At 45.7% G+C, this 23,769-nt stretch overlaps 1 protein-coding gene across 6 annotated transcripts in view; it reads right to left on the bottom strand.

Annotated features, from left to right (window-relative positions):
* KTN1 (kinectin 1) overlaps positions 1–22,122 on the bottom strand; it is a 76,910-nt gene extending 54,788 nt beyond the window's left edge. For 3 of the 6 annotated variants that reach the window (XM_045013834.1, XM_045013836.1, XM_045013831.1), the window contains exons 1-6: positions 21,572–22,122; positions 19,719–19,856; positions 17,116–17,292; positions 14,503–14,633; positions 9,721–9,837; positions 112–252 (exon numbers count right to left, since the gene is read on the bottom strand). In XM_045013834.1, coding sequence (XP_044869769.1) covers positions 112–252; positions 9,721–9,837; positions 14,503–14,633; positions 17,116–17,292; positions 19,719–19,856; positions 21,572–22,094 — 1,227 coding nt within the window. In that variant the 5' untranslated portion in view covers positions 22,095–22,122. The remainder of the gene's footprint in view (positions 1–111; positions 253–9,720; positions 9,838–14,502; positions 14,634–17,115; positions 17,293–19,718; positions 19,857–21,571) is intronic. The other 3 variants (XM_045013832.1, XM_045013830.1, XM_045013835.1) reach the window with 1 other exon arrangement.
* Positions 22,123–23,769: the final 1,647 nt, after the last annotated feature.

Here is a 23,769-nt window from a genome sequence, read left to right as displayed (position 1 = left end):
TTCATATGGAAACAAAATCAAGTGTTGCACCTTTTGCTAGAGCTGTCATTTCTCATATTAATCTATTGGTGCTTCTCTCAAGAAATCAAAATGGCTTTCATAGAGCTTTACCTTCATCTTCATCCCCTGGTTTTCCTGGTAGCTAACATGGATCTTGCTCTGAAAAGTACCGTGTTCCTTTTCTAGCACGTTGATTCGTTCTCTCATCTTTGTCGTAACCAAGTTGCTTCTCTCCTTCTCTGCAACCAGTTCCTTGAATAGGAAATCGGGGAAAAAAGTTAATTTCCCCTGTCCCCTCAATCTCCTAAAAAATCGTAAGGTGATAAATTACTAATTACATTCCATATACATCAGATAATGGCTGTAATCAATATTCTTTACCCACAGAAGAATTCAAGTGTTCGGCCTGACCAGCAACATGTTTCTGATATTTTATATGGATTTAGCATCAACATAAAAGCAGATTAGACAAACACCTGTCAGGGATTGTCTAGATAATACTTAGTCCTGCCTTGAGAGCTCGAGAATGGACTAGATGACCTCTTGAGGTCCCTTCCAGTCCTATGATTTCATAATTTCACAATTTAAGTAAAATTGGGTGTTGCAATGAAAAGAATGGTCTCTTGCTGCTTCAGAGAAAGTGAAATAGGGTTTCTATCACATTAAGTCAAATTTGTCCCTCAATTGCGTCTGTATGCCCCAGTGAAATCGATATTTCATAGGTATAACTAAGGGCAGGATTTAATTTGTCTAATGAACTAGGAGAACACAGTTATAGGATTGCAGCAAAAGTACAGTACATTTTAGATCAAATATGTTGTACAGTACAGATGAACTATCCAGCTGAAGTGAAAGGGGAGTTCAGTCTAACGTTCAGGTCCCCTCACTAGCCAGTCATTCAGTACATAACTGCTAGCATTAAATCATACAGTATAGGTTTAAATCTCAAGCAATCAGTCAAGTGCAATCCAATTCTGCATACTCAGTGCAGGATGATAATTAAGTTAAATGCAAACTAAAAATATTACTATTAGAACCACATTACTGTGCAAACACTTTACAATGTCATAAAATATGAGCTATAGCATTTGTCTTGTAGGGTCAGCAACAGTAGCATCTTCAGTATTCTGCAATTAAACCAACCTGCTTCTAAGGTTCTCGACAGACTAGTAGCAAACTCTCAACAATCAAGACTGGCTGAATTCCCTGACCAAGAGAGGATAACCAAGATGATGAAAAAACGGTTACTTACCTTTGTAACTGTTGTTCTTCGAGATGTGTTGCTCATATCCATTCCAGTTAGGTGTGTGCGCGCCGCGTGCTCTTTCGTCGGAAGACTTTTACCCTAGTAACCCCAGTGGGTCGGCTGAGCGCCCCCTGGAGTGGCGCCATAACGGCACCGCATATATACCTCAGTCGACCCACCCGACCCTCAGTTCCGTCTTGCCGGCTACTCCGACAGTGGGGAAGGAGGGTGGGTGTGGAATGGATATGAGCAACACATCTCGAAGAACAACAGTTACAAAGGTAAGTAACCGTTTTTTCTTCTTCGAGTGATTGCTCATATCCATTCCAGTTAGGTGAATCCCAAGCCTTACCTAGGCGGTGGGGTCGGAGTGAGACGTGGCGGTATGCAGGACCGCGAGCCAAAGGCTGCGTCACCTCTCGACTGTTGGACCAGGGCGTAGTGTGAGGCAAAAGTATGGACGGATGACCAGGTCGCCACTCTGCATATGTCTTGTATGGGTACTTGCGCCAGAAAGGCAGCGGAGGACGCCTGGGCCCTGGTAGAGTGGGCGGTGAGATGGCCCAAGGGGACATTAGCCAAGTTATAGCAGGTGCGAATGCACTCTGTGAGCCACGAGGAGATTCTCTGCGATGAGACAGGAAGACCTCTCATCCGGTCAGCAATTGCCACAAACAGTTGCGGGGATTTGCGGAACGGTCTTGTCCGATCAACATAGAAAGCCAACGCCCTGCGAACATCGAGGGAGTGAAGTCGTTGTTCTCTCGGAGATGCGTGAGGCTTTGGAAAGAATACTGGCAGGAAGATATCCTGGTTAATGTGGAAGGCGGACACTACCTTCGGGAGAAACGCCGGATGTGGACGTAGCTGTACCTTGTCCTTATGGAAAACGGTGTATGGCGGGTCCTCCATGAGCGCCTTAAGCTCAGAAACTCATCTGGCGGATGTGATAGCCACGAGAAAAAACGTCTTCCATGAGAGGTACAGCAAGGAGCAGGTGGCCAGCGGCTCGAAGGGCGGAGACATGAGCCTGTTGAGGTCCCAGGTGGGAGTCGGATGACGAACCTGGGGGTAGAGACGATCAAGGCCCTTTCTGAAGCAAGTAGTCAGCGGGTGAGAGAACAGCGTATATCCCCCCTCACCGGGGTGGAAAGCGGAGATGGCCGCTAAGTGCACTTTGATGGAGGACAGCGCAAGACCTTGTTGTTTTAGCGACCAGAGATAGTCCAGGACCATCGGAAGCGGGAGTTCCGAAGGAATAGCGTCACGCGCTTGAGCCCAACAAGCGAAGTGCTTCCACTTGGCCAGATAGGTAGATCGAGTGGAAGGCTTTCTGCTGCTCAATAAAACGTGCTGCACGGGAGCAGAGCAGCGCAACTCCGTCTGGTCTAGCCACTGAGGAGCCACGCCGTGAGGTGGAGGGCCGGCAGGTCCGGGTGACGGAGAGTGCCGTGATCTTGTGTTATCAGATCCGGGTGAAGCGGCAGAGGAATTGGGCTGGCTACCGACAGATGGAGCAGCGTGGTGAACCAGTGTTGCCTGGGCCACGCTGGCGCAATTAAGATGAGACGTGCCTTGTCCCGTCGGAGCTTCAGCAGGACCTTGTGTATGAGGGGAAACGGAGGAAAGGCGTAGAACAGGTGACGAGTCCATGGAAGGAGGAAGGCGTCCGACAGAGAGCCCAGTGCCAGACCTTGAAAGGAGCAAAACTTCTGGCATTTGCAGTTCAATCGGGACGCAAACAAGTCTACGTGGGGAAACCCCCACTGTTGGAAAATAGCATGAGCGATGTCTGCTCTCAGCGACCACTCGTGGCAGAGAAAGGACCTGCTCAGGCGATCCGCGATGGTGTTCTTGACGCCAGGAAGGAACAACGCCACCAGATGTATCGAGTGGGCTATGCAGAATTCCCACAGTAGCATCGCCTCGTCGCAGAGGGGGGAGGAGCGGGTCCCGCCTTGCTTGTTGATATAGTACATGGCCGTTGTGTTGTCGGTAAAGACTGAGACAACGGCCATGGAGGCGAGTCTGGAACGCTTGGCAGGCCAGGCGTACTGCCCGGAGCTCCCTGACGTTGATGTGCATGTTTAATTCCTGTAGCGACCAAAGACCTTGAGTCTGAAGCTCGCCGAGATGGGCTCCCCATCCAAGGGACGAGGCGTCCGTTGTCAGAGACAGGGAAGGTTGAGGAGCCTGGAATGGGACGCCCACACATACGTTGGACGGGGTCAGCCACCAATCCAGGGATTGAAGGACACCCGCTGGGATGGTGAGTATGGTATCCATGGGGTCCCTGTGTGGGCGGTACCTGGAATGGAGCCACAGCTGAAGCGGGCGGAGGCAGAGCCTGGCAAACGGGGTGACGTGTGTGCAAGCCACCATATGACCGAGGAGGCGGAGGCAAGCACGGGCCGAGGCCATGCGAGAGGCCTGAAGGTCGCGGATCAGCTGCGTAAGGGCCTGGAACCGGACCTGCGGAAGGAAGGCTCTGGCTAGAGAGGAGTCCAGGGTCGCGCCAATAAAATCCAGCCTCTGAGTTGGAACTAAGGTGGACTTCTCTATGTTGAGAAGTAGGCCTAGGCGCATGAATAAGTCCTTGATCTCTGTGACATGTTTCTGGACCGTGGCCTGCGAGTCCCCCCTGATGAGCCAGTCGTCCAGGTAGGGAAAAACGGAGATGGCGCGGCGACGGAGGTGGGCGGCGACAACGGCCATGCACTTTGTGAACACCCTTGGGGCCGTGGAGAGGCCGAAGGGGAGTACCGCAAACTGGAAGTGTAGGTGAGCGATTGTGAAACGGAGGAAGCGTCTGTGCGGTGGGAAGATGGCGATATGAAAATAAGCGTCCTTCATATCGAGGGCGGCATACCAGTCTCCTGAATCCAAAGTAGGGATAATGACCCCGAGGGATACCATGCGGAACTTCAACTTCAGCATGTATGCGTTGAGTTCTCGCAGGTCGAGAATGGGTCGGAGGCCTCCTTTGGACTTGGGGATCAAAAAATAACGGGAATAAAACCCCTTGCCCCGTTCCGCGTCCGGAACCTTCTCAACCGCTCCGATGGCTAGGAGCGAGTGCACCTCCTGTAAGAGGAATTGCTCGTGAGAGGGGTCCCTGAAGAGGGACCGGGAAGAAGCGTGGGAAGGTGGAGGTGAAACGAATTGGAGTTGGTAACCACGTTCCACCGTGTGCAGGACCCAGGCATCGGTGGTCAGCCGGGCCCACGCCGGGAGGAAATAGGAAAGGCGGTTGGAAAAAAGCAGGGAGGAATTGGGAGGAAGAACTGGTATGTCGTCCCCGGGCGCATCTTCAAAAAGATGGTTTAGGCCCCGGTGGTTTAGAGGGGGCTCGCCCTTGGGACGGTTGGTTGCCAGGCCGTCGCCCACGGCCGCCACGACCCCGCCGTCGACCAGAGTCTTGCCTGTAGCGAGGCATATAGTAAGGGCGGTTAAATTGAGGACGGAACGGACGCCTCTGGGTAGCAGGGGTATGCATCCCCAAAGTGCGGATGATAACCCTGTTGTCTTTTAGATTTTGAAGCTTGGAGTCCGTCTTTTCTGAAAAGAGCTCCTTCGAATCAAAAGGAAGGTCCTGGATGGTATATTGGACCTCAGGGGGACGCGTCGAACTCTGAAGCCAAGAGATCCAGCGCATGGTAACGCCCGAGGCTACAGTACGTGCCGCCAAGTCAGCCGCGTCTAAGGAGGCCTGTAAGGAGGTGCGTGCTACCTTTTTGCCTTCTTCTACAAAGGCCGCAAACTCCTGTCGGGAATCCTGAGGCAGGAGCTCTTTATATTTTTCTACCTCAGCCCAAGTGTCATGGCCGTAGCGGCTGAGCAAGGCCTGCTGGTTAGCCACACGGATCTGTAGGGCACCGGCAGAGTAGACCTTGCGACCAAGCAAGTCCATGCGCTTGGCCTCCTTTGACTTAGGCGCCGGGCCCTGCTGGCCGTTGCGCTCTTTGTCATTGACCGACTGCACTACTAAGGACGAGGGGGCAGGGTGCACATACAAATGTTCGTATCCCCTGGAAGGGACCATGTATCTGCGTTCCACCCCTCGGGCTGTGGGCGCAATAGACGACGGAGTCTGCCACAAGGTATCGGCGTTCGCCTGGATAGTCCTTATGAAGGGAAGAGCTATGCGGGTTGGAGCGTCCGCGGACAAAATGGTCACTATTGGATCACTGACTTCCGATACCTCCTCAGCCTGGAGATCCATTCGCAGTGCCACCCTGCGAAGGAGCTCTTGGTGCGCCCTTAAGTCAATTGGCGGGGGACCCGCTGATGACGAGCCTGCCACCACCTCATCTGGGGGAGAGGAGGAGGAAGAAGTGCCGGGCAGAATGGCGTCTGGATCAGTATCCGGGCCCTGTAAAGGTTCCTGCCCCCGAGGTTCCTGGGCAGGCTGAGCCCCTTCGTCCGCACCGGGTGGTACCTCAGTGTCAACTGGGGGGCGGCTTACGGTAGCCTCTGGGACGCGTGGCTCATGCGATACAGTGCGCATATGAGGCACAGGAGGACCTTGGCTTTGGTGGTAGGCCCAAGGAGTCCAATAACCCCACTGATTTGGGTCCTGGTCCGCAGGATGGGATTGCCAGAAAACTCCCGAAGGGACCTGAGAGTCGTGGTCATCGACATAGTAGCTGTCAGCGTGTGAGGAGGCCGAAACGTGTCGAGAGGGCCAAGGAGGAGCAGATAAGCCTTGCGCCGAAGTGCCCACAGATCGCATTTCCCGCCTTTGTGGTGAACGGTGCCGGGAGGCATCTCGGTACCGAGAGCAGGAGCGAGAATGGGACCTGCGACCGGTGCGGTGCCGGGAGCGACTCCGCGAGTAGCGGCGGCCATAGCGGTACCGAGAACTTGATCGGTGCCGGGAGTGACGGGTCGGAGATGGAGAGAACAACCGGTGCTGCGAGTCCGACCGGTGCCGCGTGGTTGAGTGGTGCCGGGACTGCGAGCGGCGGTGTGATCGACGGCCAGATCGGGATCGACGCCGAGAGTGGGAGCGGGATCGGCGTCGAGAACGGGAACGGGTTCGGTGCCGGTCAGAGTCAGTGCCAGCAGGTGGTCTAAACATGGACGGCTTGCCCATGTGGCGGGGCGCCCGCACCGGCGGCGCCGGGGGCGGTGGCACAACCGGTTCTGTCAGTGCAATGGTCCCGTGCCGCCTCGAAGGTCTCAGGAGTCAATGGCAATGGCATCTCAACCGCGGCCGGAGCCGGGGAAGTTACAGGTGCCGGGCTCGATGGCCTCTCAGGGGCCGGAGTCGCCGGTGCCGGCAGAAGCGTCTGCGGCAGAGAAACCGGTGCCGCGGCAGGTTTTGGTGCCGGGCGGTCCGGACAGGGCGCACTCTGTGGCTTCGGAGCCGGCGGTGCCGTGGAGGCAGCGGCCTTTCCTTTCTTCGCCCTAGGCAAGAGGGAGCGTCTTTGGGCCGGTTTCGGTGCCGAAGACGTTTTCGGTGGCACCGCAGAGAGGCCCGGCGCCGTGGCGGTGCTGCGAGAGTCCTCGGGGCAGCGGGCGGTGCCGGGGCCGGAGGGGTTAAGGCTGCCTCCATTAGGAGCTGTTTCAGCCTAATGTCTCTCTCCCTCTTAGTGCGAGGCTTGAAAGCCTTGCAAATTGGGTACTTAGTAGACAAGTGCGACTCTCCTAAGCACTTTAAACAGGAGCTATGCGGCTCTCCTGTAGGCATAGGCCTGCGGCAGGCCGAGCACGGCTTGAAACCCGGGGAGCCGGGCATACGCTCCGGTCCCGGGTGCGGGTGGGGCTAACCCCCGAACCCGCTACTGTCTACACTAAACTGATTTTAAACTATCAAAAATAAGAAAACCTAAGCTAAGATAAGAACTATGTACAATTTTTTACAGAAAAAACTATGAGGAAGCTAGGGAAGCGGAGGTCAGACAAGCTGCACTCCACTGTTCCAACGACCGACACGAGTGGTAAGAAGGAACTGAGGGTCGGGTGGGTCGGCTGAGGTATATATGCGGTGCCGTTATGGCGCCACTCCAGGGGGCGCTCAGCCGACCCACTGGGGTTGCTAGGGTAAAAGTCTTCCGACGAAAGCGCACGCGGCGCGCACACATCTAACTGGAATGGATATGAGCAATCATTCGAAGAACACCACAAACACTTCCTGCACTAGTAATTTATTCTCTCTTCTTTCAACTGTGTCACCTCTCTTACAAAACATCCTCCCAGGAGCACTTCTTCTCCCAGGATCTTGCTAATTTCTTCTGAGATGCCCCCCTTATGAGATAAGAGTTATTGCCACTGTGACTAAACACCCTTTCCTCTTTTATCTCAGTGTCAGACTGAGGTATCTCACCTTTAACATGTAGCCAGAAGTGTTCCCTCTAATTTTTCCCAAGCACGTGCAGATTGAATTTTGTTATATACACCACATGTGTCACACATCACCTCCATAGTGGTGCACATAACAAATTCATGTGGCGGGAGTGGGGTTGAGGGGTTTGGAGAGTGGGAGAGTGAGGGCTCCAGCTGGGGGTGCGGGCTCTGGGGTGGAGCTGGGGATGGGGGCTCAGGGCTGGGGAAGTGAATTGGAGTGCGGGCGGATGAAGGCTCCGGGGCTGGGGCTGCGGGCTCTGGGGTGAGAAGAGAGGACTCCCCCCAGCTCTCTCTCCCCACAGCAGCACCTCGGCTGCGGGGGGAAGGGGAGGGCACCTCTGCCTGCAGTGGCAGCTCCAAGCTTGGGGCCGCAGAATAGGTGCCTCTCCCCCAGCCATGGCAGGTCCAGGCCAGGGTTGGGTTGGGACCGCAGAAGAGGCGCCTCTCCCCAGGTTGCAGCAGGTTTCGTGCCAGGGCTGGGGAGGGGCACCTCTCCCCGCCACTGCAGGGCTGGGGCTGGGGAAGAGGCATCTCTTCCCGACGCAGCCCTGAGCGGCACTTAATAGGCTGCAGCGCGGCCACACAGCTTAGAGGGAACTTAGGTAGCCAGTCTACCTGTCCCCTTGGCCACATTTTCCCGCTTTCTTGCCTTTCAAAACTATCCCAGTATTTTCCCCCCCATTGTGCAAAACCTTCAAGGTCATTCCCAGCCACTCGATGTCTCCTTTCGCAAGCTTTGCGAGCCTGGAGACAGTCAACTCCTATTGCATTCACTTCCCATCCCTCTTTTCATTCTCCTTCCATTTCAGCAGAGTGAAGGGGCAGAAGTCAGTTTTCTTCGCCAGGTTACAGTCCTCAAGTTCAAGGGCTTCCTGCTCTACTCACACTGTCCACCTACCATTATTGCTCTATGCTGCCAATTTCGTTGTTTTCCTTGTGCTTGCATTACTCCGCTCTTCCGGGTTTTCTTTCAACCACTCCTACTGCTCTTTCCGTGTCTCCACCAGTAGTTCTTCCCTTCCACTCTGCATGCCACCTTCCCCAATGTTCTGTCCTTGTTTTCCCCCTCTCTTTTACACCTCATTGAGTCTCATAGGTTCAGCCTCCAGCTACACATGAACTACTCTCAAGTCTCTCTCCACCGCACCCTCTGTTCAGTCTTACACGTGCCCTTCCAATAACTCATCCTGAATGCCCCCCACTGCCAGCTTCCTCTTCTTCAAACCATTTGCTAGCACTGTTAATACCACTCCCCAACCGTCCCCACTCATCTGCCCAGGATCTCAACTTCAATATCTTGTTGGACTTTCCCCTATACATTTCTAAAAGTCAATCCTTCCCACTAAAAGCCTTGTCCATACCTGTCATTTCAAGCCTTCCTACTTCTACCTCTATTCCCCTCCACTCCATCGCAAGTGCTACAGCGAAAACAGTTTCTTCTCCAGCCTACTATAATATCTACCAATTGTTGTACAGGATTCTCTTCACTTTTGTTAGGTTTTGCCTTCTTCTGAAATCTTCAAATTAAGAAAGTCTGAAGACTGTTTTATATTTAGCTATATGAAACCAGTGTCCCATACAATTAAACTGTTAGAGATCGGATACAGTGAACATAAACCTGGCAGGCTAAAACAATCAAGAATCTAAGCTTTCTGTGCCTTCCCCATTAACACTCAATTCCACTGATCATTGTGCGTAGGAACATGGGAGCTTGTGGATATCAGGAAATGGACCAACTGAAAATTGTGGCATATGAATATCTTTAATATTAGAAATCATAATATTTGACACCCAGCCTACTTATACTGATGAAGAGGATGCTTATGTTTAACACACTATGCTCACAACTTTTTAAAATTAATCACATACTCCATTAACTGAAATACTGGAGTTATATCTTGAAAGCTTCCTGAAAACTAGAGCAATACAAATGCACTAATGGCATTTGGTGGAGGGAAGGAGAAAAAAAAAAAAAAAAAAAAAGGCTTATCCTTGATAAATTCCTAAGAGAAAATCTCTCCTTTTGTTTCACACTGATCTATTAAACTAGTGACTTTACTGAAATTCCATGAGGTTCCTTGTTAGTTTCCTTTCGATTTCATACCTGTTCCCTTCAATATATTCACCTGAGTTAGCTGCTTGAACTGATCCTTTGCAACCGCAGCTTCTTCCTTCAGAGCAGCAAGCATTTTGTCTTTTTCTTGTAGCTGGTGTATGGTTGCAGCTGAATCTCCCTTAATAGCCTACAGCAAAAGGATATTAAAAGTGATCAAACATGCGGAAAGTATTAAAACTTTATTATCGATTATGGCATATATTGAAAGTTGCAGTAATCGTGACTGGGGTTTTGTTTTTTTTCCTCCTTCAGCGAATGCCCACTGCTGCACAATCCAGCACGCAATCATTTGTCAGCCTGCTACCAGCAACGTAATGCATGAGAAGGAGTTTTGGGTCTGCTACCAAAGGCCTCTAACAAATTTCATTAGACCAGGAGATGCTTTTAAAACACATAGCACAGCAGGTATAGCTGCACTGGAGCAGATTATTCTCCACATTTTAGGTCAGCTAAGGTGGTGGTGGTTTGGGGAGAAGCTATCTACAGAAGTAGTAAAGAAGTTGTGTGCTGCTATGACACAACAAGCTTGATCTCCTAAAGCATCTTACTACCTAATAGAGGAAATGTTGCCTTGCGATTCCCTTCCACATATAGCAATGACAGCAAAAACATTGTACTTGCCAGAATATTACTCCGCGGCAAAGTCTAACAACATGATTGAATCATGTTGATCCTAGGAGAGGGTTAATATATAATTAGATGTTATTGTAAAGCTATATGCAAAAAGAATGGAAGAAAAGGGAACTGGGCAAATTCTAGATCTGACAAACTCCTGTGACCTCTGCTGCACATAGACGTTTTAGAACTCCACTTATGTGACTCATGGCAGACGTCCTAAATGTTTTTGTGACTATGTGGCAATTTCTAGATTAAGTCTGATAACTGGTGAAATATCTTGGAGATCCATATTCAGTTTTCTTTGAAATTTGTCCATTAATGGTTCCATCTCCATTTTGTGTTTGTGGCAGAGAGAAAGGTAGAAGGCACGTGAATACTTAGAGGTAAAGTAAGCCAATTGTTTGATAGCAGCTCAATAATACAAAGCAAATACCTTCTTCACTTGATAAAGTAACTGACATATAATATTTCCTGCTTTCCTCTGCAGAGTCTGAGGGCCACAACTACTAACCTTTATAGCGAACCCCGGAAAAAGTACACAGTGAAAAAGGAGCTTTTCTATAAAAGCATATTGTACATACAGATGTGCACACGCACATCCAGCCTGTGCTATTGATTGGGTAATATCGACATTTTCACCTGCAAAAGTTAACACTTACTGGGTTATAGAAGCCAAGACTTCTATGTTTCGAACAGCTCCCTTCAAATCAATAGCAAGAAATAGCCATACATCATGCAAACCAGGGCTAGACTGTATTAACGAGACAGAATACTACTGAAAAGTATCACTGCTATACATATTGATTTTACACAAACACCATCCACACAGTGTTCTGGTCTGGTCTCCCCATCCCGAGAAGAATATAGTAGGAATGTAAAGATTCAGGTTAGGTGACAAAGTAATTTTAGACAGAGAAAAACATCTATGAGAAATTAAAAGTATCAGGACCACTTTGGGGATTCATAGGAGATTACATAAGGGTAGCTGAAATAACAAATGACAAAATATAAAATAAGGAGCCTTCTAATTTCTTTGGATGTCAACAAATGGAAAGAGTTATGAAAAGGAAAGTTTTCACACAATGCATAAGTAGCCTGTGGAACCCAATGCCAAAAGCTATGAAAGCAAAAAGCCTAGTAGGATTCGAGAAGTTTAGATATTTATATGAATAAGCATCTGACAGCTGCTAGCTAAGACAAAATGTGTAAGGGATATCACTCCTTCAAGACACACGATGCAGTGACTGCTGGGTTTAATGAGAAAGCTTCCCAAATAATGGAGAGAGAGGCAATAGCATGCTTATTGGGGTTTTGCACCCTCCTTTGAAACATCAAGTACTGACAAAGGATATTAGACCAGATGAACCATTGGTCTGACTTAACATGACAATTCCTGTTTCTAGAGTGTATTGAAGATGCAGATGTGCATTATCTGTTTTCACGACCACAATTAGCTGCATACATAGTACATTAGATTTTTCACATAGGAAAAGTTATCAAATGATCTTCAAGACCTAGAGTAAAATTGCTGTAGGGCCCAGGTAATAGAGTTGGACTTTACATAAGGCGGACAGTCTGGCCCCATTTCAAACTAACATCTGTACTGAGTGGCTGCAGTGACCTTTTCTCAGGTGTGAGAAAGCATTCATTTCCTTCTCCCTTTTGAGCCAATCACTCTTCCTGCCACCAGCCCAAATTGACCCACTGTGTTTAAGCTCCTGCGATAACACAAGAAGTTATATTATACCATCTCCACCAGAAAGGACAGGGCCAGAAAATAGGGCTGCTTTAGCAGTGCCGCCATCTTGTAGGTCTTGCCTTCTGAAATGTATGGCTCTATTTTTTACCCCCAACCAATCAATGTTCATTTTACATGCGCGCAAAGCCAACTCTCAGCCTACCAGGCCAAAACCTAGTACAATAACCAATATACATATACTGATGGCTGACCATTGACTTGTATAGAAAGAGCACAAACACTGTCAACTTAAGTGCAAGAGTGTAATAAGAAAAGCCAAAGAGGAGTTTGAAGAACGGCTAGCCAAAAACTCCAAAAGGTAATAACAAAATGTTTTTTAAGTACATCAGAAGCAGGAAGCCTGCTAAACAACCAGTGGGGCCCCTTGACGATGAAAATACAAAAGGAGCGCTTAAAGATGATAAAGTCATTGCGGAGAAACTAAATGGATTCTTTGCTTCAGTCTTCACGGCTGAGGATGTTGGGGAGATTCCCAAGCCTGAGCTGGCTTTTGTAGGTCTGAGGAACTGTCACAGATTGAAGTATCACTAGAGGAGGTTTTGGAATTAATTGATAAACTCAACATTAACAAGTCACCGGGACCAGATGGCATTCACCCAAGAGTTCTGAAAGAACTCAAATGTGAAGTTGCGGAACTATTAACTAAGGTTTGTAACCTGTCCTTTAAATCGGCTTCGGTACCCAATGACTGGAAGTTAGCTAATGTAACGCCAATATTTAAAAAGGGCTCTAGGGGTGATCCCGGCAATTACAGACCGGTAAGTCTAACATCGGTACCGGGCAAATTAGTTGAAACAATAGTAAAGAATAAAATTGTCAGACACATAGAAAAACATAAACTCTTGAGCAATAGTCAACATGGTTTCTGTAAAGGGAAATCGTGTCTTACTAATCTATTAGAGTTCTTTGAAGGGGTCAACAAACATGTGGACAAGGGGGATCCGGTGGACATAGTGTACTTAGATTTCCAGAAAGCCTTTGACAAGGTCCCTCACCAAAGGCTCTTACGTAAATTAAGCTGTCATGGGATTAAAGGAAAGGTCCTTTCATGGATTGAGAACTGGTTAAAGGACAGGGAACAAAGGGTAGGAATTAATGGTAAATTCTCAGAATGGAGAGGGGTAACTAGTGGTGTTCCCCAAGGGTCAGTCCTAGGACCAATCCTATTCAATTTATTCATAAATGATCTGGAGAAAGGGGTAAACAGTGAGGTGGCAAAGTTTGCAGATGATACTAAACTACTCAAGATAGTTAAGACCAAAGCAGATTGTGAAGAACTTCAAAAAGATCTCACAAAACTAAGTGATTGGGCAACAAAATGGCAAATGAAATTTAATGTAGATAAATGTAAAGTAATGCACACTGGAAAAAATAACCCCAACTATACATACAACATGATGGGGGCTAATTTAGCTACAACGAGTCAGGAAAAAGATCTTGGAGTTATCGTGGATAGTTCTCTGAAGATGTCCACACAGTGTGCAGAGGCGGTCAAAAAAGCAAACAGGATGTTAGGAATCATTAAAAAGGGGATAGAGAATAAGACTGAGAATATATTATTGCCCTTATATAAATCCATGGTACGCCCACATCTCGAATACTGTGTACAGATGTGGTCTCCTCACCTCAAAAAAGATATTCTAGCACTAGAAAAGGTTCAGAAAAGAGCAACTAAAATGATTAGGGGTTTAGAGAGGGTCCCATATGAGGAAAGATTAAAGAGGCTAGGACTCTTCAGTTTGGAAAAGAGAAGACTAAGGGGGGACATGTTAGAGGTATATAAAATCATGAGTGATGTTGAGAAAGTGGATAAGGAAAAGTTATTTACTTATTCCCATAATACAAGAACTAGGGGTCACCAAATGAAATTAATAGCCAGCAGGTTTAAAACAAATAAAAGGAAGTTCTTCTTCACGCAGCGCACAGTCAACTTGTGGAACTCCTTACCTGAGGAGGTTGTGAAGGCTAGGACTATAACAATGTTTAAAAGGGGACTGGATAAATTCATGGTGGCTAAGTCCATAAATGGCTATTAGCCAGGATGGGTAAGAATGGTGTCCCTAGCCTCTGTTCGTCAGAGGATGGAGATGGATGGCAGGAGAGAGATCACTTGATCATTGCCTGTTAGGTTCACTCCCTCAGGGGCACCTGGCATTGGCCACTGTCGGTAGACAGATACTGGGCTAGATGGACCTTTGGTCTGACCCGGTACGGCCTTTCTTATGTTCTTATGTTCTTATACACAAACAACGCTGAGTGAGTAGAAAAAGAGGCGTTCTGGAAATGAATGCAAGATCTTCATGACAGCCATTATTCAGGCAAGTCTCATTTTTGGACTAGCTAACTTAATAGTGTCCCTTCCAAACACCTGTGTATTAAAAATAAATAGTAATATCTAGCTCTTACAGTGCTCACCTTCTGCAAGGCATCCTGTATCACACTGGATTTCTCCTTTAGCAGCTCAACCACACAAAGGGCCTCATCTTCAGTGAAGATCATGCTCTTCATAGCCAAGAGAAAGTCCTTAAACTTTACTTCAGCATTTTCTATAATTAAATGATAGCGACATTTACATTTATAGTCATTTACTTTGCTCCAAACTAATAAATGTATGTAGGCACATTCACATGTATTATGATGTTTCAAACTGAAATTAAACAGCAAAGAGTCACGTATTCAGTGAAGACAATATGCCTTATATTTAGAACGAAGCCTGCCAGCTGACTCTCTGGAATATAGTTCTACTAGAATACCTATCACTATTTGCACACTCACCAACCACAAATCAAACAACAAACAGGTTGAAGAAAACGAAAACCAGCACATGAATTAAGTGCACTAGGTAGGAGAGTCTTTAGGTTAAGAGACAGTAACTTGCACTTAGTTCCCAATTTAAAGGGCAATTAGTATTATTTCGTAAGTAAGAGTGATGTGCAAATAGCAAGGCTATTGAATTCATCAAGCAGCATGACTCTGAACTGGAGAAAATGGAAATTTTCAGGAATAAAACAGCCTCAGTGTAAAATAACTGATTCTTTCCTAGAAAACAGACTGATTTTATGTGGATAGAAGAGACCAGTCAGATCCAGTTTGCTTATCTTTGGTATATGAATGATGATAACAGTTCAGAAAAATATACTCCACCATTAGTCATTTTAGTAAAGTTTAGCATAAAGTTCTGGCATATTCAATATACCTACCAAACATCAATTAGCACTAGAATGAATGTCAGTGGAGAAACTTGTGAGAACTAATTAATTGGGAAACAATGAAAGAAATAAAGAAAAAGCAGATACAAAGAACAGTAAGGGATCCAAACCCACTCCCCAAAGGGGCTTTTTAAGATTTGACGTGGGTACTGAGATACAAGTCCAATCAAAACCAAATCCCATTTACTAACACAGAAGTGGTAGAAGCACAGGTGGCAAATCGAATCAGTTTTACCAGCACTCAAGAGATTACCTAGAAAGAGAACAAGCCAATGAATGACAAAACCCTGAAACCCACAGACCAGGGAAAGATGTTGAGCATTGTAGTTAATTATCTGCTCTATTCAGCAGATAAATCCGTATTAGCCTTGACCACAGGCCTTCATATCAAGCAGTAACTAGATTTAAGGCCGTCACTAATGCAGTTATCATGGAGCGAAACTCCAAAATCCCTGGCTGGCAGGAGTCATGTAGGTTAAGACGCCGCAGGAAGAGAAGAGCTTGGCTCAAAGCAACATGTGCCTGGTGCTCTGCAAATAGAGGAAAACCTTGCTCCTGTGCCCAAGAAGCTTACAACTGAAATAAGGGAACGTTTCTAAATTAGGTGGACAAATCCCAGTTGACAGAAGAATTAGCCACATTTGAATTACGTTCAAGAGAATAAACAAGGGATGTATACTACAGTGAGGCTAAAAGCTTCTCAGTTGCACCCAACAGCCATCTGGACTACAAGCACAGGGGAAAAGTGCTGGGGTGCCAGGCTAAGTCCCCTGAAAGTCACCAGGATCCCTACAATTCTATATTTAAGTTACCATATATAGAAATCAAAGTGCCATAAAGCACACTGCCAAGTCATTAATTAGATCATGTTTATAAGGACATCAAGAGACTGATCCTTTTTACAGGCTTGACTAATGGGTCACCACCTCACTCATTCCCAACATCCCCCTCTTCCACCACTCAAACACGTGAAGGTCACATTTCAGGGTCCTGCTGTGTCCGGCAGCCTCTTTCGGTCCCTATTGTTTTATGCCTCGTAGCGCACTGGCTTGCTCAGAGTACATGGTACTTAAATTTGGGGGTGGTGAGTATGTAAACAGACAGGTATCCAAGGCCCCCAAGCCCTATGACTGGACTTTAAAAAAGCTTGGTGGTGGGTTCCAGGAAACAGGGGCGGCTCCAGGCACCAGTGCTCCAAGCGCATGCCTGGGGTGGCAAGCCGCGAGGGGCACTCTGCCAGTTGCCGCTAGGGCGGCAGGCAGGCTGCCTTCGGCGGCTTGCCTGCGGAGGGTCCGCTGGTCCTGTGGCTTCAGCGGACCTCCCGCAGGCACCGCCGAAGCCGCGGGACCAGCGGACCCTCCGTGCTTGGGGCGGCAAAATGTCTAGAGCCACCCCTGCCAGGAAAGGACTGACAGTCAGCGAGTGTCTAATGAATTTAAGTGGAGTGAGACTTGCAGGTCTCCTCTGAACTTTCTTTTGGGGGCAGAGGGCTCCAAATATGCAGCAGGAAGTTGTTAAGGGAACTGGGCTCCTTACCCAGAACTGTAAAAAGGATCAAAAAAGGATGTGTAAGTGTAAAAGCAATTCCTTGTAGTCACAAAAACCCCAAAAGACTGGGTATTCCTAGGGAAAAAGAAAGGTTTTTTTCCAGGATTAAGAAAATCAACGTCTGCTTTCCTACTGGAATAATTTTGACAATGTACAGTGACATTCTGAAGATGGAGTTGAACATTCATCTCTTCAGCTCAACAGCTTCATGCAACTTCCACACACAATCGAGGCTGTAAATTGATTACATTGTCTCTTTCTGTTACATTACCTTTATCAGTTTCATTCTTCAGTTTCTTAGCACCGCTTTTCTGGATCGCCTCGGTTATGTCTTGTTTTGCCACATCAGCCACTTCTCTCTTTTCCACCAAAGGGTTCAGATCAGAGTTATCCATCAAAGGAATGTAGGTAGTTGCATGAATAAGAGGCTCATCAACCAAAGCTGCAACTACAGTTCCATGGAACATGTTAATGTCATATAATAATTATCTTTCATTTCAAAATGTAAGCACATCATGCTAGAAAGAGGTGGGTGAAATGTACCTGGTCCCCTTTAAAAACTTCATCAGCTAGTTTCATAAATCCCCATTCCTATTATTCACCACAGATTAATAACCTGAGTACAGGGGTTCAATTAACTAATCAAATGAGTGTCTCTAAAACAATGATTTAATAACTCAATTTACATTTGTCAATATTGCCTTTTAGCACTTAAACTGACTCATATTCCAACTTCCATTTTGCTTTAATGAAATAGCCTCATGTAACTTATGAGGCTTGACTGCCTATGGCTGTAACACCATGGAGAGTTCAGCATTAATGAAGTCTAAGGTGGGGAAAAAACGACTATTACATTTGTGAAGTACTGATCTACTTTATAGGCAATACACCCAGCAGGTTATTCCCATAAGCAAACTAAACTGTTTAGGCAGAATACTCTAGAGACAGCAGGCAGGCCTAGCATACTTGCAGACTGAAGTCAATTTCACTAAGAAATCTAGTATTTTGCAACAGCAAGCTCACAGGTTATTTGTACTACAGCAGTGCCTAGAAATGCAGAGTTATATTGGGAGCCCCAGTGCTAGGCAATGTATAAACCCACAGCAGGAGACAGTCCCTGCCAAAAGAGGTGGAGTGATTTGCCCAAGATCACCCGGCAGGTCAGCGCTGGCAAGAGAAACCAGCTCTGACGCTTAGCCGAGCACTCTATACTCCCTCTGAATCATAAGTCCCCATCCTGTACATAGTTATGTCTACTCCAGGAAAGTTTATCATTACATCTAACCTCAATGTAAGAGCAGTTCTGCTGAACCAGCTGGAAGCCATACTACAGGCAAGCGCATTACAGCCATCTCCCCCTCACCGTTTTACTGAAACTGGCTGAAAAATGAGTCTAATCCAAACAGGGGTAAAAACTGCTCGACTGTTGGACTCGTGACTACATTACTGGTTTTCATGCCAGTTCAGCTGACCTGGTGCTGGAAATTATTTGAGTTTTTGGTAGATTTCCCTCTGCCTGGGCAAGGTCTACGGTCCAAGAAATGTTAGCACTCTGGCTGAAACAGATTGAAGAAAGAAAATGCCATACAGGATCAATACCTGTCTGACAGCGACTAGCCCCATATGCATCAGAGGAACATCCAAGAAATTCCCTTATGGACAGTTATGCAATAAGATACCGCTGAGGAGCTCTCTCATGAAGCAGCTATTTTTACTATTTGTTTTACCATAGCAACTAGAAGCCCCAATCATGAACCACTGTGCCAGGCACTGTGCAAACAGAACAAGAGGCAGATGGATAAAGACAGACAGGGAAGTCAGAGGAAACAAGAAAATATTGGTCAGCATGATTGGCAGTGGTCTCTCTCAGCGCACCAACAGTCTAAAGATTGCCTGCAGAAAGCTTGGCATCACGGCTAAGGGGAGTTTTTGGAGGAGGATAACAGTTTTGTAGATGTTTGCAGGGAACTTCTCCCAAGTGTGAGGAGGAAGCAGGAAGGTGCTTGTTCTAAAATAAATACATGAGTGATGGAGGCTGGCATAACAGGCTGATTGGAGGCAGGAACTGTCATCTCAATAGCAAATGGGAGATGATAGGGCGGGGATACACCATGAAGGGCCTTGAAAATGAAGACAAGCAGCTTAGGTTTGATGTGACAGCAAAAGTAAAGGGAGAGCCAAAGAGATGGGTGACACGGTCAAAGCGTGGGCTAGGAATATGAACTTGCAGCAGCCTTTGGAATGGATATGAGCAGGGGAAGAAAGTACTTGTCAAGGCCAGAAAAAAGATGTTGCAGTAATCAAAATGCAAAGTGATGACCGCCTGGACCAGTTCATGATCAGCTTATTCTCCAAAACATGAGGGTTTATTATCCCCAACGTAACTGTGGAGGTTCCCGACCCTACAAAGTTCTTTACTGAATCCTAACCAAGCGCCTCAGTCTCAGTGTCATTGGGTGATAACGAGTACCATTGGCTTGTGTGTTGTGTAAAACAAAAATTAGTCCCTTTTATTAGTATTAAATATGTCGCTTTTCAATTTCACTCCATGTCCCATTGAGACATTGTCTTATGAGAAAGGATGATTAGAAGGCTTGGGGTAATTGAAATTTGAAGACTTTCTACTGACTTTTGCCTAAAGCTAGGTAGCTTTTAAGCCTAAAACAAATCCCCATTTTGAATATTTTTTTCTTTTCTTTTAAGGAAGTTAAAATGTCTTTATTCTCTAAAATTCCTATTTTTTTAATTAGAAAAGCTACTCCTTTACCAATCTTAGGGAATGTAAATTCGTTGTGCTACTCAAGAGCACACCTATTTACATAATACCCAGTTAATGATATCTGAACCAAGAAATATTCTGTAGTATTATCTCACCATTGTCAATTTTTTGTTTCTTTGTAGAAACTTTCTTCTTTCCCGATCCACTTTCTTGTTTTATCTCATGCTGGAACAGCAGTGGGTCTTGTTTTTTGGTAAGAGACGTAAATGACTCACTCTTTGAATCCTGGTCATCTACAAAAAGGATATGAGAGAGACATTCACTTCTCTATTTACAAATAACTACATTTAAACAGTGAAACTGCAATAAGCAGTAAAGGCATTCCGGACTGAAGACACTCTTGCCTACACTTTAATCAGAATTTAAAGTTTTGCGTGCATATGTAATAAAGCCAAGTTAAACCCAAAGACAATACAGGGTTGTAGCAAACTTAGCAGCAGCAGCAATGCTGGGAATTAGACATGCAAGCAGAACACAGAGCAATGAAACCAAAGACTGAAACAAATGGCAATCGGCATTCTCTAGTTTTAACAACTCCAATCAAGATGCGTTGCAGCACAAAAGCAAAATTGATGGTCTTGTTACAAAAGTTAACTTCTCATTTTCAGCAACGTATTCCTGCCACCTCCTTAAACAATTCCCCTCTCCCCACTCAAAACACTGGAACTGTGAGAAGCAGAAAATAATGTCCCATGTTATGGAACTATTGCTTTTAAAGTTGCTTTTAATAGACATTCAGATCTCTTTTTGGAGAGAGTATACCACATGATCTTCCCATCAGAGCTGGAACACACAATAGGGTTATGGCAGTTTCTGTAATCCAAAGACAAAAGTTAGTTGTGGTTGCCCTTAAAACAGTCTTTTCAAACCACATTTCATAGCCAGGCCCACAAAGACAGTTTCTTAAAAGATCTGAATACCCACACTGTAGGATTTAGTACATCTGCTTTTCTATTCTAAACCACAAACCAACAATGTAATTTTTTTTCCACTCTGTGTCTAACAGGTTACAGCTGCATGTAAAAAGGCCAAGACCTCCAATTGTTTTTGAATTATTTTAAGAGTTGGAATAATTTTTAAACCGTTGTTCATATTTAAGCAATTGTAGTTAACACATTTAACATACTAGCTTTTGCTACCTCGATAATATGGATAAAAACCAAGCCAAGATGTCAGTCTATGATCAGGCAGCGTCCTTGCCTTCTGCAGGAAGGATCTACACTCTAGTAACTGAGGTTGGCTATAACGGCTGTACCAGTTTCTTTTCTAGCTCCAGGTAGCATTTTATTTAAAATTTTCTACTTCTTACAGCTCCAAGATAGTTACCCAGTGGAAAGGGTTCTTATCGTAGGTATCGGACTTCGCAGTAACCAACTTATATAAAGAGCCCGGGAACTTAAAGCAAAATTAATTGTCATAGGAGTCAGAGCTTTATGTATGCCCACTCTCATCAGAGCAGCTGTTAGGTGCTAGCGTTTGCAGTACTGTTGTAGCCATGTTGATCCCTGGATATGAGCAAGACAAGGTGGGTGAGTTGGACCAATAAAAAGTATTACCTCACCCATCTCATCTCTCTCATGTCCTAGGGTCTCATTTTGGGATAGCATGATGCCAGAGAGTGTCTAGCAAACATTTTTCTGCAGTCTTTGAGGTAATCAAGCCTTCAATAGCTTAAGACCAATTTAGCCAAACCATAGAACAAAGCAAAATTAGGAGATAAAGTAGTTCTACTTCTCACCAATTTTGGCAGAGGTAAATAAATGGGGGGGGGGGACTATCACTGCCAGATGAAATATGGAAAAAGCAAAAAACCCTTAAAAATGAGAAGTGAACTTTTGCCCAATGCAGAACTGGTAGAACAGTTCTGATAAATAACTAAATACTACATTGCTTTGCAATAAGCAGAACACAGTTTTGGCATGCAAGTAATATATGTAACATGAGATACCGATTCCATTTTTCTGCTTCTTCTGCCCAGGTTTCTTCTTCGATCCTGCTGCTTCAGAGGGTGGAGTGGGCTGTTTCGTAACAGGGACTGGTTCAATTTTCTTGCCTGCAGGCTTGGATCCTTCTGACTCCTTAGACACATGCTCCTCTTGCACAGTCTTATGTTTCTTCTCCTTCTTCTTCCGTTCTCTAACAGTGCTCGAAGCTTCAGTCAGACCCAAGGGAACAGGAAGTACGTGCTCTTCATCTGCAATCAGAGCATCAGACAGTTTAAACTCCCGAGGTGTGCTCTCAGAATCCGACTCGTGGAGGTTCCCATTCTGAGCATCTTTCCTTTTGTTCTTTTTCTTCTCAGTTTTCTTTTTATCCGTCTTAGAAGGCAGAAACTTTTGGTCCCTTTTTTGTTTTGCAAGGACTTCATCGTATAATGTTTCTTTCATGAAAAGCCAGAAGAATAGGAAGATGACTGTAATAACCACTGAAGGAATGAGGATGATAAAATAGGTAGACTCATAAAACTCCATTGTGCTTTTTCTCAACTACTTCCTTTAAAAAAAAAGAAAAAAAAATCTAAGGACAAAGGAAAACAAGAATTAGTTTCAGGTCAGTTTTTTTCAGATTCCTTAACTACTACAATATTTTTTAGATAATTACTTCTAAGGCTACTATATCAAAACTAATAGTTACTTCTTAAGTGCAAATCTACATAAATAAGAATTTCTGGAATCAGTTATCCTTGGACAAATCACCTCTCAGAGGCTCTTAGTCTGTACAGGAAAGCTTTACCGTTTATAACACTAGTGTCCATTAGTTTAGGGGCGGGGGGGTTCCCCACCACCTGATTTTCAGGAATTTACATTTTTTAATTACCAAAAAACACATCACAAAATACTTCAAAGGCTGTCCAGCAAGAACCAATAAATACAGGGTAACGGGTGACAGAGTGTCACCCCTCAATCCAAACCTTTTGCAAAAAGTTAAACCACGTTTATTAAGTTTTAATTTAGCCAAGATAAATCAAATTTCAGCCTATTATATAGCCAGATATATGATATAACTGAAGTGAGCTGAAGGGAAGAGGAAAGAGAAAACCAAGGCCTAAATCTTGGCCTACCTTGAAGAATGTCCTGAATCTTGCCCCAGACAAAGAAAGGATTTGTTGGATAAATATCCTGGTTTTAAACAGGGTCAGGGCAAATGGACAGGACCTAGTCCATGGAGGGCCCCAATCTTTAGGGAAGGTTTAAAATGACTCCTGAGGCCCCAAAACACTGTGTTCTGAGCTGAAGATGTGATGAACTTGAAACCACAGGATGGGGTTTGGAAGCACTGCTCCTACTACAGCCTGTGTTAGGGCTGAGGGAACCCTGGTAAGCTTATTAGTATGTGTGTAGAGTCTCTTATTGTTTTTCATGTTTTCTCTGTAGTGCTTTTACCTTCATAAAATAGGCTTGCACAGATACTGTGTGGTATCTGCTAGGAATAACACAGTGAAGACATGGAACTGTTCAGCCTGGAAATATCCCCGTCAGAAGGGAGAGAGTTGCGTGTCTCCACCCAACAGAGGTGACGGCCAGAGAAGCCAGAGGGCTGAGAGTGGGTGCCCTTGCTGAAGTGCTGAGGGGAAACACAAATGCAATTGCCCTGAATTGCGAAACTCCAGAAAGCCTTTGACAAGGTCCCTCACCAAAGGCTCTTAAGCAAAATAAGCAGTTATGGGATACGAGAGAAGGTTCTCTCATGGATTGGTAACTGGTTACAAGATAGGAATCAAAGGGTAGGAATAAATTATCAGTTTTCAGAATGGAGAGAGGTAAATAGTGGTGTCCCCCAGGGATCTGTACTGGGCCCAGTCCTATTTAACATATTCATAAACGATCTGGAAAAAGGGATAAAAAGTCAGGTTGCAAAATTTGCAGATGATACAAAACTACTCAAGATAGTTAAGTCCCAGGCAGACTGCGACAAGCTACAAAAGGATCTCAAAACTGGGTGACTGGGCAACAAAATGGCAGATGAAATTTAATGTTTATAAATGCAAAGTAATGCACATTGGGAAAACATAATCCTAACTATACATATACAATGATGGGGTTTAAATTAGCTGTTACCACTCCAGAAAGATCTTGGAGTCATTGTGGATAGTTCTCTGAAATCATCCACTCAACGTGCAGTGGCAGTCAAAAAAGCAAACAGAAT

The sequence above is a fragment of the Mauremys mutica genome, chromosome 4 (genome assembly GCF_020497125.1).
Source record: "Mauremys mutica isolate MM-2020 ecotype Southern chromosome 4, ASM2049712v1, whole genome shotgun sequence".
Lineage (NCBI taxonomy): Eukaryota > Metazoa > Chordata > Testudines > Geoemydidae > Mauremys > Mauremys mutica.
The sequence above is the reverse complement of the archived record's forward strand: the minus strand, read 5'-3'. Positions and strand labels throughout refer to the sequence as shown.